General features: G+C 48.3%; 2 protein-coding genes across 4 annotated transcripts in view; one reads left to right on the forward strand and one right to left on the reverse strand.

Moving 5' to 3' along the window:
* The window catches only part of Ppp2r1b (protein phosphatase 2 scaffold subunit Abeta), a 40,442-nt gene extending 28,809 nt beyond the window's left edge, over positions 1-11,633 (forward strand). Inside the window, exons 15-17 of one of the 3 annotated variants that reach the window (XM_023709499.1) lie at positions 2,152-2,273; positions 10,548-10,648; positions 11,480-11,564. In XM_023709499.1, coding sequence (XP_023565267.1) covers positions 2,152-2,273; positions 10,548-10,613 — 188 coding nt within the window. In that variant the 3' untranslated portion in view covers positions 10,614-10,648; positions 11,480-11,564. Of the gene's footprint in view, positions 1-2,151; positions 2,274-4,353; positions 5,058-10,547; positions 10,649-11,479 lie in introns of those variants that run through there. The other 2 variants (XM_004626114.1, XM_023709498.1) reach the window with 2 other exon arrangements.
* Positions 9,356-22,806, reverse strand: part of Sik2 (salt inducible kinase 2) — a 159,733-nt gene continuing 146,282 nt past the window's right edge. Inside the window, exons 10-16 of the mRNA XM_004626118.2 lie at positions 18,496-18,724; positions 17,406-17,690; positions 17,098-17,261; positions 16,294-16,404; positions 15,468-15,559; positions 14,207-14,809; positions 9,356-12,831 (exon numbers count right to left, since the gene is read on the reverse strand). Of these exons, the coding sequence (XP_004626175.2) occupies positions 12,807-12,831; positions 14,207-14,809; positions 15,468-15,559; positions 16,294-16,404; positions 17,098-17,261; positions 17,406-17,690; positions 18,496-18,724 (1,509 nt within the window). The 3' untranslated portion in view covers positions 9,356-12,806. The remainder of the gene's footprint in view (positions 12,832-14,206; positions 14,810-15,467; positions 15,560-16,293; positions 16,405-17,097; positions 17,262-17,405; positions 17,691-18,495; positions 18,725-22,806) is intronic.

Below are 22,806 nucleotides of genomic sequence, written 5' to 3' on the forward strand. Positions count from 1 at the left end.
TGGAAATGCCATTGGTGAGGGGATAGACAAAGTTTTCTGTGATCCCTATTGGGGAGCCCAGTGTAGTTACTTTCTTGCCCTGTGAAAGGGAGAGACAGCCTCTGCTTTCTCAATCACGGGCCATAGAGTCAGCAGGGCCTCTGCTTTTTTTTTTTTTTTTTTTTTCCAGTGACCCTTTTACAGATTTCATTCTTTCTGACTTACACTATAGGAAATCTCTTTGGTTATTGTTCAAAAGAATTGTTCTTTGGTTTATAATTCAACCATTTTTCTACTTTTGTTTCTGAGATGTGGACTGTATGTTGCCAGGTTGGTCTCGCACTTGAACTCAGGTAATTTTTTTCTTTTTAGCCTTTCAAAAGGTGTATGGTTTGCCAGCCTGCATGGCCACAGATTAGTTTTCTGTTTTTTTCCCCTTGGTACTAGAGGTTGAATTTGGGACCTTAATGCTGAGCTACATTCCCAGCTTTTTTTTGTTGTTGTTGAAACAAAGTCTCAGTAAGTTGCCTAGGATGGGCTCGAACTTGTATTCCTCCTGCCTTAGCCTCCCAATGTGCTGGAATTACAGGTATATACCACACACCTAGCCCAATTTGATCCTGTCTTGATATCACTAAGTTTCAGGAGTTCTGAGGGCAAGGATTTTTGTTTTGCTTTGTCATCTTTTGTATTTTCAGCATCTGGTTCAGTGTCAGGTGCTCAATAAAAATATGCTCAATGAATGTGTTGCTGAAATCTGTGATCTTGTGTTGTATGTGTGGAACACAGTTGTTAGAGCTATAAGACTTACCTTGGTCTCATTGACACAAATGAAAGATTTTTCTTTTCTTAGGAAACAGACTTTGTGTGGCCCTTTTCCAGTCCCTCAGCTCAGGAATACTTTTGGACTAGTCTGATTGCCTCAAACATACATTGCTATGGTTGTTCATCTTAGGCAGTTTATATCCTTTGTTTGGGTTATTAGGAAGGTGAAGCCAAGACATATAATGTATGCCAATAAAAATGTCTTCATCAATAAGGGAATTCTCCTTAGTATTTCTTTTAATACTTTGTGTGGGGTTTCAACCTCATGGACTTAAGAGATCAGATCTCCTCTCTCTGTGCTGCCAAGGAGATACAAACCCAAAGGTGTGCCTTGCTTGATGATAGTAACAGATTAATATGGTATCAAATGGGGCCTTACTGAAATAAAGGACACCTTTCAGCTCACCAAAATATAACAGTTTGGCTTCTGGGACTCAGCCTGAGGGATTCTTTGCTGGATAAGTTGTTCTGGCTCAGCAGAAGCAGTAGCTTGACCTTTGAGTTGTCTTGTGCAAACATCCAAGATGTTCACATGATCTCCATGAAACAGGCCTGTCATCTGACTCAGTGGTTGCTTGTTGCAGTGTTGTCTTTTTATTAACTGCTGTATTATTGCTGAGCTGAAAGATAGTCTAGTATTATTTTTCTATAGAATTACATTGGTGCCATCCTCCCAGGGATGTAAAGGCAAGATGGTCAGACAAGTTGGATGTTTGTCTCTTCCTATTGCTTTTTTCTTAAATTCTGTAGATACTTTTTCTTTTGGTAGTCTTACAGCCTGGATATGAAAGTGTAGAGAAGGCCACATGACCTAGTATTCTTGGCTAGCAGATGATGTGATTTGTCATCTTCACTGATCTTATTCCATCGGCTCTTGAGGGATGGGTTTCCATCCAGTTCCATGCCCACTCCCCATTCCACGTTCCCTCCCATGTCCCCAGTCCACTTCCATACCTAGAATAGTTTCACTCTTCCCCATTTACCTCCACAGGGCTGCTGGTCCCAGGAAGTTACATAATATTCCGTTGAGATGGAAATCTGGAGGATGAAGAGTATACTTACTCAAGGGGTAGAAATGCCAAGTCCTGCTTCATCCAGAATAGATCTCTTAAACTGATATTAGCTCTGAAAGGAGCTGGATGTTTAGTTTGTTCTAGGCTCTGTAGGTTGTCAGTGACCAACATTTGGGGGATACTTAAGCTGGCTCTCTAAGGCACATGTGCAAGTCCTTTCAAGGACTCCTGAGGGTAAGGTGTCTTTAGTCAAGTCCCGAATTTGCTGGCACTGTCCATGTAGTGCCCATGCCCTGGTCAGAGACAGTCACAACACTGCTGTCTATGTCTCTAGTGGTGGCACAAAAACTGAGGGAGCTAGACTTGCCTGTGAAGGACAGTGAAGAATACTGCGCCGCTGGGCCTGACAAGAACCACTGTCTGAGACCTGGAATGGCTGGAGAGGACACAGGGAAGGTAAGAGCCAGTCCTGAGGGAAGCCAATGTGGCCTGGTGTCATGGGGAATGGTAGCAAGATGGCAGTGGTAGCACTTCTTACTGTGTCCAGGGAAGACAGCTGGTTTTATGAGCTGGCAGAGTTAACTTTTAAAGCCTCTTCTGCTTTGTTTCCTTCATTCTGAGAATTCGTGGGGTGGTGGTGGAGTTCACTGTCCATAGCTGTGTCCCTGCAACCTGAGGCCTATTCAGGCTCCTCTCCCCTCAGGCGGTGACATCCATGTAGAGGAGTAAAGGGGTTATTAGTGAAGAGGCGCTGGTAGAAATGGGTTGTGTCCAATTTGTCTCCTTTGTTAAAATGTTATCTGCCACGGTTCCCCTTCCTTTCAAGATAAAACTCCTGTATGCCAACCTGGATATTTCAGAAGGCCCCTCTGATGCTGCTGCATGGCAAAGCGGTATACAAGTTCCAGTTCAGCAGAGTTGGTGTGGGTCACGGCCCCAAGGCCGTTCAGTAGAAGGGCAATTTATGACCTAGAAGTATGTTGAGAATGGGAGTACCAAGGGGATTAGTCTGTTCGTGTTGATGTCAGGATAGTTCAGTTAATTGGGAACTGTGGCAGTCTCATGAGAACTTGAACATGAAGTTGGTCTTTAGCCAGGCATCCAGGTGCACACCTCTTTCTCATTCCAGCTGCTTAGGTGGCAGGAGGACCCTCCGCTGACCCTTTAGTCAGCTTGGGTCGCTGAGACCCTGTCTATAAAAAAGGCTGGAGATGTAGCAGCTCCATGGTAGAGTATGTCTCCAGCTGTGTGACACCCTAATGTGCCGATCCCTAGCACAGTGAATAAAATCCCAAAAAAACAAATACCTGATTTTTCTGTGCTGTAGGCCCTGAACGCAGACTCCATTACCTCGGTATCTTTGCCTTTCTGTTGTGCTGCACACTGCTGTCTCTGGGCCTCTGCTGCCAGGTGCCTATGGCTCAGGTGGCCTTGGCCTTCTGCAGTGGCTGTGGAACAGGAGGAAGTGCTGGGTGACTGCTGCTCATAGCCCCACTGGCCCCTGCACAACCTTTGAGTGTTTTTGTCCAGACCTTGGCTCAAAGAATGAGAACAACTATTTTAGACCTAAACCCTGGACTTCTGAGGGGAGAAAGCATTTATGTATTGCTGCAAATTCTGGAGTGCCTAGCCATGTGCTTAGGCTCTTAGCATTTGCCTCATCTGAGTAGTGATCACTGAGGTAGCTGCCGCGGCCGACTTTCTCAACCCGAACATCCTCAAAGGCTGAGGACAGGAAGAGCTGCCATTCATGAGCCTCAGTAACTGTAGCACCTTGATGGAATCTTGTTGTCTTCAGCTGGGCTGTCGGTGTTGTCATCTCTCTGTCAGGTGGCCCTGAACCAGCTGTGTTAGGCCTCTGATGCTGCAGTTCATTCATCCTAGAAAAATCTCTGCCTACTGACTTGGAGCCTTCCCTCATTTGTTTCACTTAAGGAAAATGACCAGAGGGTGAGATGGAGAAGGGAGTTGGCTGTTGCCTGGCAGAGCCCTGTGTGTGAAGGGCCAGCAGCCAAGTGAGGGATCCAGGAAGTCATCCAATTGCAAATCAGGAATTATTCTTAACTCCTCGCTGTCTGGTGCACAGCAAACTTGTAAATCTGGTGGAGTGAGTGAGTGTGGAGAGCCCTGGGAACTGTCAATTACTGCTCAGCCTCAGGTCCACTCAAGCTGTGCCTGCCCCATCGGTTTTGGGGAGAGCATTCGAAGGGTGAGAGCAGCTTCTTGGTGAAGGAGCTTCCTCAGCGCCTTGGAGATAGATGCTGGGAAGCCTGCAGCGCCGCCTGTGCACCCGATGACACATGCATCCACCTCAAGCAGGATCTGCCCGGGAGCCGAGGGCCACCTCTGGCACATTGTTATCCCTAGGTTGGCACAGCTATTCTGGAAGTCAGCAGCATGCTTGCTGACAACAGTTGACAGACTTGTCAGGCAAGGGTTAATGGGGTTTGTTTATTGACTCACCAAGTAGCTGTCACATGATTTTAATCAAAACACCATTTCCCTGACTACAGTGATGTCAGTCTTGTTATTGCAGGAAGAAGCAGCTGTGAGGGACATTCAGTCTCCATGCAAGCCCAGGTTTGGAGACACAAGTGAAGCATCCATAAATAATGGCTGTAGACACTGGCTGACGGAATCTACCCTACTCTTTCTTCTGCACAGTCTGTCCTGCACAGACACCAGAACCCAGGCCCTAGATCCGGAGTCTCAGCTGAGACCGCACCTTCTGCATCCCTTGCTCCATCTACCATTAGTTCCACTACTTTTTTTCTTCTGTTTACCGTATTCCTCCCAAATTCAGTTACTTGGACCTGAGAGGGTCTCTGAGACCTTCTGGCATCTCCTCTGGAATCTAAATCTTGCTGGCGAACAAAGCATTCTGGTCAGCCTAAGGTGGGAGCCATTCTGCTGCACAGGAATAGTGGGGAATAGGTGCTGCCTAAGGGTGTCAAGGTCAGTTTTGAGGAACCCAGCTGTAGGTATCTGAAGGGAGGAGCACAAGGCAATGCCTTGGCCAGAGGATTAGTTCTCTGCAGGCCAGAAGACCACAGGAGGCCCAAATCCAGAGGACCAAACCATCAGCATACTTGATTCCATCTCTAGGGCCCTTCCAGTAAGGGACTGGCTCCATAGAGTCAGGCTGAGGCTGGTCACAAGTTTAGCTGGAGCAGCTGCCTTGGACTCCTCTTTTGTGCATACTTTCTTGCAGTTGGGGGCTTGAGACTTACGATTTGTGTATAGGTGTCCCCCCAAAGCCTCATGCAGTCTTGGGGCAGGTTCAGGAGTTTGTGATTGATTGTTATGGGTGTGAATGCTGCACCTGCCCTGGGGCAGGTAGTTTGCATTTCAGTGTAAGGAGGAAAAAGAAGTTAGCTGCTTGAGCTGCTACTCTCTGCACTCTTTGCCACTGTCATGAAAGGTTGCTTTCTGCTATGTGTTGCTCTGCCTTGGAACCAGTTGACTATGGACTGAAACCAGTAACTATGAGCAAAATAAACCTTTCCTTCCTTCATTTTGAGTGTTGGGTATTTGTCTCAGCAACGAGAGAAGAGTAAGACAGAGACTGAGGAGCTGTCTGCACAGGAGATTCCCAGGCATTCTAACCTCTGTCCACACAGGACTTTGACCTAAAAATTGGGGTGCAAGAGGCCTTTCATTTGGGACATAGAATCTCATGGAAAGTCTTGTGCTCATGGCTGGTGCTGCCTAGAACTAATTTCTCAAAATTCAGAAATCCTGGAGCCAAGTTCCTGTTTCTTAATGTGGAGCAAGTGTTTAGAATAAAGTTATAATTTTAAACATGAGGCATGTTCTTAGGTAGAATTTCTAGTCTAGGGCTAGGATAGACAGCGTGGACGCTGTGCCACGGGGGACTGTAGGGTGCTCTGGGTACTTTCATATTCAAGGGCAGCACATGCCAGGCTCTGTTGAAGCTCGCCACAAACCTGGAAGTGTCAGCAGTCTGTACCAAGTAACTGGGAAATGTGTCTTCACAGTGATTTGTCTGGTTAGTGGCAGGGCTGGCAGTGTTACAAAGGACTGAAACCTGCTCAGAGGTTCTTTGTGGTTTCCTAGGCTGCCTGTGGCAGAGGAGGTAGGCACCACCTTGCCTGGAGTTCCTTTCCAGCTGTGTGGCTTCCTTGGTGTGGGGTGCAAGACCCTCTTCTTACCAGCTTTGCTTCTTAGCCTTTTAGCCCTGGGATCCCTCCTGTCTGCTCTTTTGGCCCTCATTTTGCTAGTGTGAGGAGTCTTTGCTGAACATTAGAGCTTCTCTTGTGACCCATAGCTGTTCCAGTGGGTCCCAGCCTGAAGAACAGGTGATACTGAACTTTGGGTGCTTTGCATGGTGCACTCTGTGGAAAGGCGTAGGGGTTTTTCCGTTCAGTTGAGTCCTGTCCCCTCACCACCACGGTGGGAAGCCTTGGGGTTGCAGGCCTCCCTTTGGGCCTCTCAGGCTTCTCTCCTAAGTGAGGAATGGTGAGGAGGAAGACTGATGAACTTCAAAGCCATCCAAGGTGAGATGACTCAGTTCTGCCTTTGGGAGGCTGTGTCACTTAATGCCTCATTTTCTCCGGGCCCAAATTTTCTGGTCTCTGCCCAGCCAGCTCTGGGGCTTGGCTCCAGGGGAAGTCCATTCCTAACGTGCACCATCTCCTTCCTTTCAGCAACCTTGGTTGTTCTGCCCAAGCTTGGGAGCTTTCCTTGCCAATGTCAGGCCTGTCTGATTCGTCATCCTTAGGAAAGCCCCAGAGACACACAAAGGGAGGCATTGATGCAGCTGAAGGGCATTGGCAACTGTAGGTGCAGAGGAATTCAGCCTTAGTGGTTGCTTGGGAGGTCACCAGAAATCTCCCTAAAAGGACCAATGGCTGGACACACAGCAAGCTATTCTGCCTAACCTCGGCTTTGTCCTGATTTGTAGCACTAGCTTCAGAACTTGGTGGAGGTAGGATGTCAGTGATGGCTTCATGCTAAACTGCGGGGCCATACCTGCTTCCTCAGGACACTGCCCTGTGTATTCTGCATGCAGTGTTCCTTCCGTAGCTCCTCAGCCTCTGAAGGCGGTGGCTGTTGCCAAAGTGAGAGGGCAGAGCGGTGCTGTCATCAGCCCCGAGGGTGGAGCTGCTATGGTCTGTGCAGGTAACCTTGCCCCAGCACTGGAGACTGGGTGTGCAAAGCCCAGAACTGCCTCCCTGGTTTCGGGCTGTAGCAGAGCTAAAGGCTCTTCACTTGGATCATTAAATGTTTATATTTGCGGTACTGGGGATTGAACTCAGGACCTTGAGCTAGCCAGACAAGCACTTACTCTACTGAACTGTCTCCTCGGCCCTTATTCTTCATCTAGATTTACCAGGGAGTGGTGGGAACTCCCTCCACATGGAGGGTCCCTGTAAATCCCTGAACTCAGAAGCAGATAGGCTTAAGTTGGGAGTTCTGAACCCCTGTCCACAGGTGACCCTCCAGGAATCAGGAACCAGCTCTTACTTGGAGGCTGTGTTCCATGTGTGCTCTGTGAAGGTGTTCTGTGGGGAAGAGAGGCTAACAAGGCCTCCACACGTCAGGGGTCTATGATCCCAAACAAGGACCGGAGAGGAGGGAGGTGCTGCTGATGGACACCAGCCTTGGGCACTGTGGGCTAGTCTGCTCCTCTCATGCCACAGAGCTTTTGGCCACGGAAAGCCATGGAAGGGAAAGCAGTCATGAATGTATGTGAGAACCTGCCTGGCTGCCGAGCTGCTCGCCGGCGCCCCCTGGAAGTCTCTTGCGTCGTGTACACCCTGAGTCGCGCTGATTTTGACAACACATTTACAGTGATGGAGAGATTTGTGGGAAAGACTAAAGTTTGTAAAACATGCTTGGGGGGGGGACCAATAACCCTCAGTGATAGTGAATTCTAACAGCCCTGGGGTTGGGGCTGTGTGGAGGCAGAAGTGGTGCTGCAGGGCCACCTGTCAGTTGCGGAGCTGCTCTTCCCATCCTGCACAGCTAGCCCAGAGGTGGCCTGCAGTCGCCCTCCAGGCCACCCATGGCCAGCTGATGGCTCCTTAGTTTGGGAACTGGCTCAGATCCATAGCATGAGATCATGGTAGTGGTCTGAGCAAAACTAAATCTCAGTTGAACTCTGCCAGAAAGCAGGATTTACTTTTGCCCTTCTGCTCAGGGTCTGGCACTACCGAGAGTTCACAATGAGTAACAGCTCGGCGAACAGATCGCCCAGCATCCTGTGGGCTATGCAGTTGGGTCTCAAAGAATGCTTGTCCCTGTGAGGAGTCCATGGTGCATCTGTGTTGGTCTCTTGTGTGTACACATGCCTCCAGTGTCTTTGGCAGACCCCAGACACCCTGATCAAGCAGCAGGGTCTTTAGCTGGCCTTTCTGACAGCTAGAGTACCTCCTGCCCTCATCTCGCCCTGGCCTGCAGCTTGCCTATTTTGGGGGAGCTGGACGTGATTCCTGCACAGCTTGCCTTCCTCCTACCATGGCAGAAGGCCCCTGCCCAAACTACCTAGGCCGATGGGCTTTGCCCTGCGACTCTTAAGACCAAAAAGCATTAATTAAGCCCAGTGGGGCCCTATCCTTGTGCAGGCTGCGGTCAGCAGTGCTTCCGTCAGCGATCTGCAGGGGCTAACGTGTACTCAGGTGATTCAGAGCAAGGTATTATTTACCCTGCTGACGTCAATGAGAACATATTATCCACTGTCCTTTGCTGTTGCCTGAAATGAGCACCAGAGCTCAGAGAATACAGCTACCTTCAGCATTTTAAAAATTCTTTCCAGGGCTCCAGGGCCTGATGAGATGGAGGCCCTTTCTCTCAGCCTGACATTCACATCACCCAGGCTTTTAGAAAACAAGTTTTTATTTTAATTCAAGGGGGTTGGAAACATAAAAACAGTACATTTTCCTTGCAGAAATTACCCCACTTAAATTACCATTTGGTACAAAGATCATTTATTAAATTGCATTTTAGGCAATTTTCTAACATTGACAGGTTACACTTTGATGTTTTTTTTTCACATTGGAGCTCTTATGATTTGCATTCAAAATACCAAAGCTATTGAACTCACCAATTTTTTCTTAGTAATTAAAAAAAGCACACAGAAAAATAACAATCTTATCAAAAGCAACTCACAGACCAAATATCCCACAAGACCACTCTTCTCCCTTCAGAAATAAGCAAATAATCTTGCCCTTTCTACAAAGTGCAAATATCTCTGTCACTTTTTACTTCTTGCAGTCCCCTAAGAGAAGCCACTCTCCTCTGCTTTCCCCTCCAGAGATTTTGGTGAAGGCAGATTTACCATTAGCCATCCAGGTCTTACCACTTGAATTTCCTGGAGCAAATCTTGAGCAGATAGGCATCACACTGCCAGCGGCAAGTCCCAGTATCTGCACTTGCTAATGTAACATTATTCCATCTGGGGTCATATTTTTCCAGGATGTTTTGTGCTTCTATTTTTATCCCCTCCCACCCTTCCGCCTACCCACTTTTGACTCTGAAAAGACAAAGCATTCAGTAAAAGCATGTTAACTTTTTTTCCTTCGATCCTAAACGTGTCTCATAAGCACTCCTACCTGAAGGGATTTAACTGTAAGGGAATGTTATGCCCTCCTCACTGTCAAGGCTGAGTTCGTGATTTTCTCTGCGGCAGTCCCTTTGGAGTCCTGCACTGGTGGCTGATGCTGGACTACCCTGCCTCCTGGTGATCAAGGGGGGGGGTGGGTGGGCCCTTCTATCACACACTGACCAAGGAAAAGAGTAGATCACTTGGAATCTTTGACATGAGCCTAGGCTTCAGCAGTTCACTGAGCACTGAGAGGATGGCCAGGCTGGATCTGTCTTCTCCGCCTCTTCTGGTGTAGGCTACCGAGAAGGCTGCCCTTGAGACAGTGTCATACTTACCCAGTGCTTGACCACAATGGAGGCTTTTTTTACATGGCTGTTTGCTTATGAAAACAGTCAGGTGCTCTTGAGGAAAGAGGCTTCTCACAGCCTTAGAAACCAGTCAACCACAAGTGTTTGGCCTGTAAGCTTTGTGACCTCAGATACGTCACATACACAATCCAAGAGCCTTGTTTTCTCAGCTGTGAATAATAAGGACAGTACCCCTACCTTCACAGAACTGTTGTGAAGATTGTAAGAGATTACTTAGGAAAGTGCTTGGTAAGTTACTGTAGAAATAGAAGCCTCTGCTGCTTTTGGACAGGCCAGCTGAACAGTATTTGGGCAGGAACCATCAAAGCCGTCCCTGGCTGAGTCTCTGGGCAGCAGCACTCGCTGCCTGTATCTCATCTATGCAATAGTGTGTGCCTGAATCCACCCAGACAAGACGTAGAAGTAGACGGTGGCGCAACTAGGATGGCCAGGTATCTTTCAGAGTCAGCCAGAACGCCCTAAGTGGGGAAAGTTATGAAATATGTGAGGGGGTCCTGCGAAATTAAGTTCAGGGACTGAGGTAGGCCTTGAAGGGCACTGCCTCGGTCGGTTCTGCCATCCCCAAGGGCCCTGAGAAGGAACTGTGTTATCAGTCACTTACGCTGGCCGTAGGCAGAACCCGTGAAAGGGGATGGATAAATTTTTAAAAATGTATTTTGTCCAGTTTTGAAGAATAGGCAGATACTGCTCTCCTACAAATTACTCTGAAGATAACTTCTGAAAAAACCTTCTAGAAACAAAATAAGCAAAGACCCGTTCCTAAACAATTATTCCAACGTATTACCTCTTCTCCAGTTTTTACCATTGATGTCTAAGCACAAAGAGGCCGAGCGGCTTGGGTGGCTTCTCAGGAGACAGTAGAGGCAGCCCAGCAGCGGGGCACAAATGCAGCCAAGGTCAGTCCCAGCCAGAGGTTCCCCGCTGTCCATAGGACTTGTGTTGGCAAATGGTACTATGCATGGCCTCTGAAGGACTTATCTGGAGTATCAATTTTCTTTAACCCAGTGGGGAGCTTAAGTGTAATGACACTGGTAATCCAGAGCAGAAAAAATTCTGATCCCATATACTTGGGAAACTAGAGCTTGCCTCGTGTTTCAAGAAGCAGCAAAGGAGGCCCCCTGACCCTGTGTCCTGTGCTGCACATGACAAACCCACACACCCAGATCTGAGCACCTGCCACTGAAGCGGCTGCTTCCCACCACCTCTTCTTTGAGTCACCCTCCACCTTATGTGGCTTTTACCCAGTTCTAATGACCAGGAAGAGATCCTTCTGAGTGTCCCTGCCTTAGGTATAGTGACACCTGCAGCGCATGGCAAGAGAGAGGGCACCTCATCCTAGAGGGGCTGTGGGCGGGGGGAGGGTGAAACTGCAGATGTCCTCCTGTGCCCAGACTCCAGTCTTGACAGCTGACTTCATCTCCCCTCTGGCACCAGGGCACAGTTTAAATACTTGGGAGTTCTTGATTCTGAGGAAGAATTTTCTAGGAGGCAAAGTCTGACCAGGGAAGTTTTGCTCTGGCCAGCTCTAACAGCCCTTCGGTCCCAACGCTAGTCCTCCTGGTAGGCCCTACTGGTCCCCAGTCGGGGTTCTGGAGGGCCGTGGTGTGGGTACCAACCACGTCCCTGTTCCCATGGCGGTCAGAGGGCAGGACAGGCCTTGTCAGAGCCAGGTGGGGTTGGAGCAGCTCTCACGAAATAACGTGCTAAGTGCTTTGTTTGCTTTGCAGGGACAGCCTTTCAGCTGCACGTAGGTACTGGGGACACGTCTGCCCAACTGGACACTGCAGAGCTAGTGCATCTCCCCAAAGTGAAGATCAATACCCCCGGATTAAAAAAGAAATCATAAAAAATAAAAAAATTACCACACATATTGCACTTTTACCTCACGTTCATCTCACCAACGTCTCTTCAGAGGAGCCTGGCTGACGAGGCAATAAAGCTAATGATTATTATACAGTAGGGACACACTGCTGAGGCGAGAGACTGGTGGGTTAGTATTTTAAAGCGACCTCTCATCAAGAGTGGTCCTGAGTTTTCTTAGTGTTACTTTAGGGTCTGTGAAAGCTGCTCAGAGGTCTCCAAGGGTCACTAGGTAGTGAACAGCAGAACAGAGGCAGACAGCAGACACCTATCTGATAACAGAATCAGCCTCAGCTCACCAGCACACGTTTCTGGAAATCCATGGGGCTGTGGAATTTACTGGCTTCTGCTTAAGTGAGAGGAGCAAACGGGAGCTTGCACCAGAGGGTCCAGCCGCAGGGTCGCACTCTTCCCCAGGTGAGCGTCCACACCATGCCGCGGTGCCTCCCAGCTTTTCTGGCTCTTTTAACCTTCCAACAGCCTTTCCATCGGCCCTCATCTGTCGCCTAACTCCTGCCACAGTGCCTGCTCAGGTCACCTGGGCTAAGCGCTCGCGGCCCTGCTGGGGGCAGGAGTTTATGCCAATCTGTCACTGCCATTCCTCCAGTACTGAAAGGAACGTCCCTCATTTTCAATCTGGAAGGCATTTTAACTTCAGCAGTATTACAGTGCTTCTGTAGCAAATTGTAGGAAAACATCCTCCTTCAGTCTACACAAATCAAACCTTATATTATAGATGGCTGCTTTTGTAGAGATTTAGAGATCTTAATGAAATGATCTCTTAAATGATGTTCTGTTTGAAAAAAATCATCAATCTTAAGCACGAGGAGGAATGAACAATCCATAAAAGGGATATAATTCATTCTTCCTAGATTTTCACTGTGTGGTTAAATCACAAAAATGACACCCCCCACTACCCTCTCCTGCTGACTCCAGCAGAGTACCTCTGGGGAGCGGCCTGGTGCAGGAGGGGGGCCCAGCATGAGCAGCCTGGCCGCCACACACGAGTGTCTCAAGTCTCCAGCTCTGGTAGGGCTGGGACGGCCAGGACAGCTCTCAGACGCCCCACTTCCCTTGCCTGCTTGGGTGCTGACTACAGAGAGGAAAGGCAACCGAAAGGTGTTTCTAGATGCAGCATCAGTGTAGTAGCTCTCTTCTTTGTGCTTTAAGGAAGACGCTTTGTGCTTAACGCATTCATCTGCTGATAGGACAAGCCACTCTAAAGGACAGAAATTATAGTTTTTATAAATACCGAATTTGTAACAGCTGGATGTTACTGTTCCAATTACAGTTGTTCATTACTTCTAGGTACACAGTTAATTAGCCATAGTATCTATTTTTCACTTTGACAAATGAATTTTAAGGTTTTTTTCTAGTAATATAAAATGTTTGGCAGATGATCTGCTTACATGGTTAACACATCTGTGGTTCTTGGTATATTGCTATTAATACGTGAACATTTCATTACAAGTCAGAACTTTTAAGGAAATTAAGAATGCTGATTCCCACATGGTGGAAAACGAACTGAAGTGACTTTGGATTTAGCATTGACATAAATGGAGAACTGCTGGTTTCTACAGAAAAACTAAATCGTGACTGGGGGTATGGGAAGGCACAGCACTACCACCTCACATGAGACATAAAAGTTCATTTTTTGTATCTTTAAAATTTCTATGCCCTATATAAAACTGGTCAAATATACAAACTCAATAAACTACTGACAACATACAATATAAAGTCAAAGGAATTACTACACTGAGAGGAAACAGGTCACCTTCTGGAGCCCAATTGCCCTCACCCCGCCACCATACAAGACTGTGGGAAGAGCGGTCTTCCCAGCTCCAGCCTCCACTGTGGTGAGTCTCATATCTACAGGTGACATCTTTGGAGCCCTGAGTATGATCTGACACTCAGTAACCCAGAGACCCCTTGTGACTAGGTGTGTCACCTGCCCCCCAACAGAGAGGAATGGATGTCTCTGGAGCCAGTGCCAGCTGTTAATTTAGTGGCCCCTGCCACAGCTCATGTTCCACAGCCTTGTGGTCGTTACCGGGACAACCTGCATCAGCTACACAGAACTCAGGATCAAAGTCAAAGTATAGCCTTCCTTTATTCCTGTGTATTTCCTTACGTATTTCCTTACGCATTCCTGATCTGCCTTGGAGCAGTGCTACTGGCAATAGCCTGCCTTTTTGTTTTTGCCATACATATATAAAGGCAGTGGCACACACCAGTCCAGCTTTCACTCAGTAGTGAAATGCTGTAATTCTACATATAACCAGGATTTTGTCTTACAAAACATCTTTCTGCCTCCCTGGAGAGCTTGCTCCGTTTTACTAAAGGCATGGGCTTCAGCCTACAACTATGTTCCAGCACTCACTGCAGAGAACTCTGAGCCAGGCAGGGCCAAGAGGAAGCACATCCAGCCCAGCTAGGCCCTTGGGTTCCAGTTGGATGACTCAATTTTCCCCCATTAGGGAGAAAGCAAGAAAAAAGGCTTTAAATGTAAAACGCTGGAATAAAAACAGGGATACAGTCTGCCTTCCCGTGATTCCCCTCTCTTCCTGTGCCGAGATTAATTCACCAGGACGTACCCATTGTGTTGTGGATCCACAGCATCTAGCATTTCACAATCAAAGAGTCCTGGCAACTCGGGTAGGGCCAGCGGGTCGTAGCTGGAGGGGGCCTCCTGCAGTCCTGAGCTCCTGGGGCAGTCTGGGCCTGTGCTCTGCTGGGCTCCATCCACAGGGTATGGACAGGGAGCGGGGTAGTCTGGAGCAGAGGAGGTGGCACTTGGCAGCTCACAAGTCTGATAGGAGAATGGTACGGGGGTGGGAGCAGCTCCTGGCTGTTGTGGTGGCGGAGGAGGTGGTGGGGGTGGTGGCTGCGGCTGCAGCTGTGTGGGCAATGGTGCAGCTGCCCGGCTAGGTGTGGAGGGCAGTGGCTGCAGCCGCATTTCCTCATACTGGCTGAGGAAAGGGCTGTATTGCATTTGCTCAGAGGAAGGCTCCAGGACGGGGCCCAGGGGCTGGGGCAGGCTGAATGGTGGGGACTGCTGAGATGAAGCTGGAGTCTCCTGGTGGGGAAGGGGCAGCTGCTGACTCGGTGGAGGGTAGGAGCTCTCAGCTATCTGCATCTGATTGAAATACGCCTGCAGCTGGGACTGCTTCTGGAGGAAGAGTCGCTTCTGTTGGAGCCTACATCAGCAACACCAAAGGAGAATATTTTAAATCTCAAGTAACATTTTAACATAGATCCAGTATCAGGCATTAGCTCAGGGCTGCCACTGCTCTATTCCCATGCAAAGGGAAGATGGGATAGGTCATGGCTTTCTGAAACCTAGTTTCACCGTTGCCCCTCAGTGCTAAGTGGGCATGACTGCATTTTCTCTCCCTTGCTGAGCTTGTTGCCCTGTGAAGCCAGAGGCTAACTTCTCATCTGGGCTGACCAGAGGGGCAATAACGCGTTGGCCTCCGTGGGTGTCTGGAGGTTCACGGGTCATGGTCAGTCTACCTTGGCTAGCTCGAGGGCATGGACACTGGCAAGACAGGAGGAGGCCTTCTTAGCAGTCTGACCCGCTCTATCTGCTCTCGGCCAGTACTGACTTTTAAAGCTCAGGTCTTATCATATCCCAGAGCACTAAGTGCGAGAAGAGAAGAAACCCATCAGAGCGTTGCTGTGGCCTGACAGCTGTACCGCGCGGATTCTGGAAGAGCAATCATGCCGAGGACTTCGAATACTGTGGCATATTCGCCTGCGTTCCCAGCTGGGGCCAACACGGTGGGAGCGGATAGTGCACCAGCACTCCCAAGCGTTCTGTGAAGCAAGCAACTCCACTGGCCAAAGGCCCCTCACCTGTGCTCTTGCAGCTGCTGTTCCAGGCTCCGCGGCGGCTCTTTACAATAAAGCTGACAGGTGTTCTGGGCCTTTGACAGAAGGCTAGGTTTCTGGAAGAGCAGAGAAACAATACAAACATAGCAAGGTCATTGTCCATAGCGCAGTCGTCAGTGCGCTTCTGTCTGTCGGAATCCATATAGGTGGCGGTGACGGAAATTTCTCACTGAGGCCCTGGAGGGGCATCTGGTCAGCTGTCTAGGGCAGTCTCGATTCTGATCTACTTGTTTTCTACTTCTAAAAGCTCTCTAGGACTATGCGATGAGAAAATGAGACTGAGATCTTAATAGCACATGCTCAAAGAACAGCTGATTCTTTTGTTGTTGTTTTGGAGTACTGGAGATTGAACTCAGGACCTTGCGCTTGTCAGACAGGCGCTTAGCCACTGAGCTGTATCATTGGCCCTGTGAACTGTTTATTCTTAATACGATCTATATCGTGTCACTTTTCAACATTTTCATGTTCCAGAGAAGATAGTTCAAGTTAACATTTTCCAGACTTAGATTTCCATCTTATTCACTTAAGGATAAAATTAAAAGCCAGGAAGCCAAGGGCCCCTTTCTACCACTCGCAGTGTGCCCTTCCCAAGGCCCACGGACCGATCCTTTACCCAGCACCAGCACAGAGCAGTCAAGTGGGAACACATTTTGAAGAATAAGCACAGAGCCAAGCCTCCTTGTCTACAGAAGCAAAGCAGCTGCCCTAAGCAAAGGCCACGAGGCACAGCCCTCCGCTTCGCAAGGGGAGGACTCCGCAGGGCACGGCTGGCTGCCCAAGCACGCCCCACCTGAAGCCTGTGCGGCAGGTACTGCGTTTCCAGGCTTTGCCGCTGGGCAAGCTGAGGATGCACACTGCTAGGCAGGGTGGAGACATTTTCCTGTGGCTGAGGAACTTCCTCCTGAGGAGCAAGGGAGTGAAAACAACGTTTCAGGTTTCAGTTCTTACTTAGGATAAGCACCTTCACTAATGACCAAGAGGAATCTCAACTCTGTAAGACATAATACTAAAAGTTTTTATATAATTAGTATATAAAAAGTTATTCTGTGGGCAATTTATACATGCATTATCTATAGTCAAGAATTACCCAGTCACGATTAGGAGAGAGGTTTCGTGAGCAGGAGGCCACTCCTTTCATGTGGGTTTTGAGTAGTACAAATGTCCTTGAGGCACAGAAAACAGTTTCAACATCTATTGTCTAAACAGCAAGGTTTATTTCCTTTTGGGTATGAACCATCCACACAATATTTAATCAAGTGCGCATCAAAAGCAGTGTCAAGATGCTTCTCCTTTGGGTGCATGTGACTCTTCACTTGCGTGGATTTGTGGGGGAGGGGCCAGGGAGGCTGAGAGTCGTTCAAGTGGAGTCTGCGCCACGAGCCGCTAGCGGCTTGCATGTGTCTCAGCCTCAAGCTGATGCTGACCACTTGGGCGCAGAGTCAGGACAGCAAGGCAGGCTCAGGCTGTGGGCCTTCCAAAAGTGGGTGCCTGTCCGGGACGGGCGGAAGTCCTCCAAGTGTAAACCGTTTTCTTTCTGGAAAAACTTATACCTCACACTCACAGAGCCAGGGGAGGAGGGGCCCAGTGCACCCACCTGAGAGCAGCTGCTAGCGAGGTCTTGGAGCTGGGGGGAAGCTGAGGCCAAGGCAGGGTCAGCTTCTGACCCTATTTGTTCATATAACAACTGCACTTTGTTCAACTCCAGAATGCCTTTGGTTCTAGCAAGATTCTGAAGATGCTGTCTAAATGCTACAATTCCTGAGAAAAAGTACAAAGGCCAAAGAGTAAGTACACATGAGTCTTTTAGTGATCACAGGTCCTCACCAATATGGCCATAACCCCCTTCCTCCTTCCCCACTACCACAATATGAGAACTGTAAAAGACAAGAGAAATGCATTTACCTTGGGTAAGGGAGGTATCCGATGCCCTACGGCCTTCTCTGAAGCTCACCGGTGACCTATTGTGGACCTCTCGTTTCTGGGAGCTTAGGGCCTGCATGGCTGGGTTGGTAGGTCTCAGGCTTACGAAGGGTGATGTCATGCGGGGAGAGGGCTGGTTGGCTAACATGATATCCTTCAGGGCAGGGTTATCCTCCAGGAAGTTCAGCTCCCTCTGCGTGGACCCCATATCGTACTCAGAATCCACACTGTCAAGGGATGGGCTGTCACTCATGGAGAAAATTTTTCCTTTAAGAGAAAACAAGACAGCAACTGCATCATCTTTGAACACGGGATACACAGTATAATAAGCTATACTCTTGATAGCAGCAACATCCTTAATCTCCAATTAAAAGGTCCTTTCAATTGATACACACCTGTAGGTCCTGCTGCTTGAGAGGCTGAGGCAGAAGGGCTGCTTGAGCCCAGTTTAGACCAGCCTGAACAATGTGGTAAGATTCTGTCTCAAGAAACCTCCCCCCAAACCCAAAACTAAACCTCTTTTTCAGAGCTAGAGAAGTAGTTCTGTAGTAGAGTGCCTGCCTAGCATGTGTAAGGTCCTGGGCTCAATCCCTAGCACAGGGAAAAACCAAGACTAAAATTACTCCCCACCCCCAAAAGCTCAAACCTTTCCATATCCATTCTCAGGTCAATTTAATCATCTTCAAATGTAGTGGTGGGGGAAACCCCCTGAAACCGCACCCAGGAGATGCGGCTTACAGCTCTTTTGCTCCAAAAAAGCCACAGCCTCCAAAGAAACACATATGACTGAGACTCCCCAGGGGTGCAGACGCAGACTTTGCTGCAATCTGTTAGCTGCTGAATAAGATACAGAGCAAATCCAGGAACTGATCAGTATCATTACTACTTCCTAGACTAGGCCACGAGATGATGCTGCGGCAAGTTTTCTTTAAAGACAGGGTCTCAGTGTGCAGTGCGGCCCGACCTTGTTCACGGCGGCGCACCCTCCACCTCCTGGTGCTGGGGCTGTAGCTGTGTGCCACCGCACCACTCCCGGCTCAAGCTTTAACCTGGCAGCTCTCTGACCTCATACCTGCTCCTGGCATCACGACCAGCTGGTTGGTCACCTCCGACAGAGTGTGCCGTCTCTGCCCACTGCGTGTGGTCTGGAAGGCCTCGAAGGCGTGCCCGGGCTCTTCCTCAGCCTCTCCTTCAGTCTCCAGTCCTTCGTCGATGGAGGTCTCCATCATGCTCCCAGGCAGCGACTGGCAGCCCTTCCTCACCAGGACCGGAGGCACGGGGTCAAGCAGACAGCCATTTACCTGAAATGGCACAGGGGTGAAAAGACACAGGAAGACGTTAGAAGAACCCTCAAAGGAAAGAACTCCAGGACTTACGGGGAATTAAACATTCAATAAAATGTTCAACATGCACATCTTCATGTCTAATGGCAATACAAAGCAGGGCACCTGCATCCTTGAGGTGCAGGCCTCTGAGGTCCCAACCTGGCACTGTCACCCTGTCTCTGTGAGTCATCATTATTAGAATATTTTTAATGGTTTCCAGATGAACAGCAGTATATTAGCTTGAGGCCTACCCATTTTTTTTTTAAAAAATAAGAGAAATGAAGAGGGAGGAAGATGAAAATGTTCTTTTCTGCTTAAGGACATGGCCCACAGCTAAGAGAGTAGTCATCAGAATTCTTGAAATTTTCAACCGCAAAAAAAATCAGAAGGTTCTAGACATTCTGTTTGTAATTTAAATACCTGCCCATTTGATTTAGTCTTTAATTGGCTGTGTGCACAAGGAATGGAAATTCTGAATTCTGCAAAGACAGACTGACACAAGAAGAGTTAAAAAAAACCCCTCACATGGCAAACAGCCCAACCCTTCCATTATAGAATAACAAATGACTCACAGGCCCCAAATTCCAGCAGAGGTTAATGAGCCCCAGCGCGCGGCACGCTCTGCTCAGCAGTACACACATCAGCTATGGTTCCCGTCCCACAGGGACATGCTCAGCCAGTGAGCACTGTCTTGCCAGGCGGCTGCCAAGCAGACCAACCCCTGATGGCAGGCAGAAATGCCACACCAAGGGGAGCTGCGCTTTCCAGTTCTGCTGGCTGGTAAGAAGGCCAAAGAGGAGGCAATTATGCAGCTCATTACCTTAACTATTCCCCTGTGGAAATCCATCGGTTTCCCCCAAGCGCAGCTGCTCAGGAACAGCCAGCACGGCGCACCTTCACCTGGGACACACTGGGGAGCGCTGCTGTTTCCTTTGGAAGCAGAGCAGCTCATGTGTGCAAGAGGTGACGTGGGGCATCCCTGTGCCAGGCACAGGAGACTTTCCTCTTATGGCAACCACTTGAAGGCTTGCAAGGCTCTGTACTTGGAGAGGGAAAGTTGGGTGACTCTGAGCCTTGTGTGCTGGGGGGAGGGGATACGCATTCTCTGAAGACAGTTGTGGGGCAGAGCCCTGACTTGGGTAAGGTGGCTGATGCATGGTAGGCGATAAGTGGGGAGCAGCTGCTTCAGAGGAGCAGTGGCTCACGCTTCCTTTCCCAAAAAGATCCAGGATCCCCCCAGTGTCAGGAAACAAAAATCTGCAGCTGGGAGTGATGGTGCGCACCTGTGATCCTAGAACTGGAGGCTGAGGCAATAGGATCTCCGTAAGTTCAAGGCCAGCCTGGGCTACATAAGTGAGTTCAAGGGGAGCCTGCACTACATAATGAGACCTTGCCTTAAAAAAAAAAAAAAAAAAAAAAAAAAAATTAAAGAATTCAATTTCATCCCAGCACAAACAGAAAATAATGATTTTTTTTCAATGATCTAACTTTTCTAGGCTGGAGAGAGAGCTCAGTAGAATAAGTGCCTGCCTGACCTAACTTCTTCCTGGGACAGCGAGGAGACAATGCTATGTTTGATAATGAGTAAGAAACTCCCTGGGTTGGTCCCATTAACAGGGGTATAAACCTTCAGGCATGAGCTATGCTTTCCAAAGGCAGCCGATGATCATCATTCCAGCTTTGCTGTGAATTTACCCAGACACTTGCTGTAATAGGAGCCTAAACTCAGCTCTGGGATTTTATGACTGAAATACTGGGTTGATCTATCTAAAGAGGTAACTTAGGGCCTGCCAGACAGCTCAGCGGACTAAAGCGCCTGCTTACGCAGGTGCAGAACCCACGGTGGATCCCCAGCACCACATGCTGCACTAGCCCCACCCCCCACAGCACGAGACTGTGACTGAGACTGGGCGTGGTGGCGTGCGCCTATAATCCCAGCTGTTGGGAGGTTGAAAACAGGAGAATCTTGAGTCCGATCTATGTAGTGAGACCCTGTAGATCCTGTACTAAACACATTTAAAAAAAAAGTTTAAAGAGGTAACCTAAAATGCTAGAGATAACATCTTTTTACTCTAGGAAATAACTGAGGCTGTTACAAATTATAATTTAAAAATACACAGGTGAGGGCTGGACAAATAACTCAGCAGATTAAAGGGCCTGCAAGCAGGCACAGGGGGTGAGTATCTATAATCCCAGCTCTTGCGAGGGTGTAAATAGGAGAACCACTAGGAGTCCGATCTAGTAGTGAGATCCTGAACGTCCTGTAGACCCTTCCCTAAAAACAAACAAACAAAAAACACCATAGCTGAAATGTACACTTCTAAATATCTTGTTTTTGTCTTTCCTTAAAGCTCAGTTCTAAAAAACCTCATATAGAACACACAGTATACAGGCAGGAGTGAAATCCTCAGGGATGCCAGTGCCCACTAAACGAGTCCTTGGGTGCCCTCAGCCTCCAGCATGAGCCTGGCAGCATGTCATGTACTGTGCGCTTGTTTCTCCCATGGTCCTTGCGAGCACGCTCGCCCTCAAGGCCTGCATCTGGGTCTCTGAGGGTGTGGTGTCTGACCCCACATGATTAGCATCCTTACAGGAAAGGACACCAATAGCTTAATCCTGGCTGCTGCCTGGGTACACAGAAAGGCTATGTGAGGTTTGCAGACCCAGTGAGAAGGTGACATCCAAAAATCAGAGGAGGACCTCATCAGAAAGGCAACAGCTACAACCTTGACCTTGGGCTTCTCAGCCTCCGGAGCTGTGAGAACCCTAATTTCTGTTATTTAACATACTCAGCTGTGCTGTGTTATGGATACAGCAGATCAAGGCATAGCACTAGAGAATGAGTCTGGAGGCTGGCCACGGGCAACACATTTGGCACACACAGAAGAAGTTCCGTACGCCGAATCATCTCCCCATCACTTGTTGTTTTAGTTATTTAAAACTTCTAGACTGGGCATGGTGGTGCGAGCCTGTAATCCCAGTGCTTGGGAGGCTGAAAACAGGAGACTCACGAGTCCAATCTGTGTAGTGAGACCCTGTAGACACTACTAAGTACAATAAAATAAAATTAAAATTTCCATGAAGCTTAGTTTCTTTCATTCTTCTCTCTCTCTCTCTCTCTCCCTCCCTCTCTCCCTCCTTCTTTCTTTCTTTGAGCTAGGGACAGGGTCTTTGCTCAGCCTGACCTTGAATTCAATACAGAGCCCAGGTTGGCCTCAAACTCACAGTAACCTTCCTTGCTTCAGCCTCCTGAGTGCTAGGATTACAGGAGTGGGCCATGTGGCATATTTCTTGAGCAACAAGAATGTTTAATAATAAACATTTTAAAGTGTGAGAATAAAGCTGCAATAAATTTTGTTTGAGCCAGGGCCTTGCTGTAAGTCCACAGTGGCCTTGAACTGACTATGTAGCCCAGGGTGGCTCTGAGTTCACGGCAGTCCTGCCTCAGTGTCCAAGTGCTGCTGGGATCTCAGGCGTACACCACCATGCCCAGCTCCTCACACTACAACAACTTTTAAAAGGTATTTATACCATCTTGAAGCAGGTTAAACAACCAGGTGAAGAAGCAAAGCCCTGAGTAACATCAATTTTAGAAATACATTTTTTCTTTATGTATTTAGTATAGGGTCTATACAGATCAGACTTGTAGTGACCCTCCTGTTTTCAGCTTCTCAATCGCTAGAAATATACCTTAAAGAAATACAAGTATAGTAAAAATTTTGATTAAAAAGATACTCATGGGGCTGGTGGGATGGCTCGGTGATCTAGAGCACCTACTTGGAACAAGCTAAGCTAAGCAAAGCGCAGGGACCGCGGTTCGGTCCCCAGCGCCACATGCCGGCCGGCCCTGCCCCCTGGTGGGCTGAGCTGGCCACACGCACACTAAATAAACAAATGAATATTTAAAAAAAAAAAAAAAGATACTCATGTTAAGCATATATAAAGATTCAAAAAATGGAAGTATCTGATGTCCAACCAAGTGAGAGCAATTACATAAGGGATGTCTAATACCATGTGTTAGGGGTTGTTAAAGCTCATATTTCAAAGAACATTTCATG

This window comes from Octodon degus, unplaced genomic scaffold (genome assembly GCF_000260255.1).
Source record: "Octodon degus isolate 3935 unplaced genomic scaffold, OctDeg1.0 scaffold00012, whole genome shotgun sequence".
In the NCBI taxonomy this organism is placed as follows: domain Eukaryota; kingdom Metazoa; phylum Chordata; class Mammalia; order Rodentia; family Octodontidae; genus Octodon; species Octodon degus.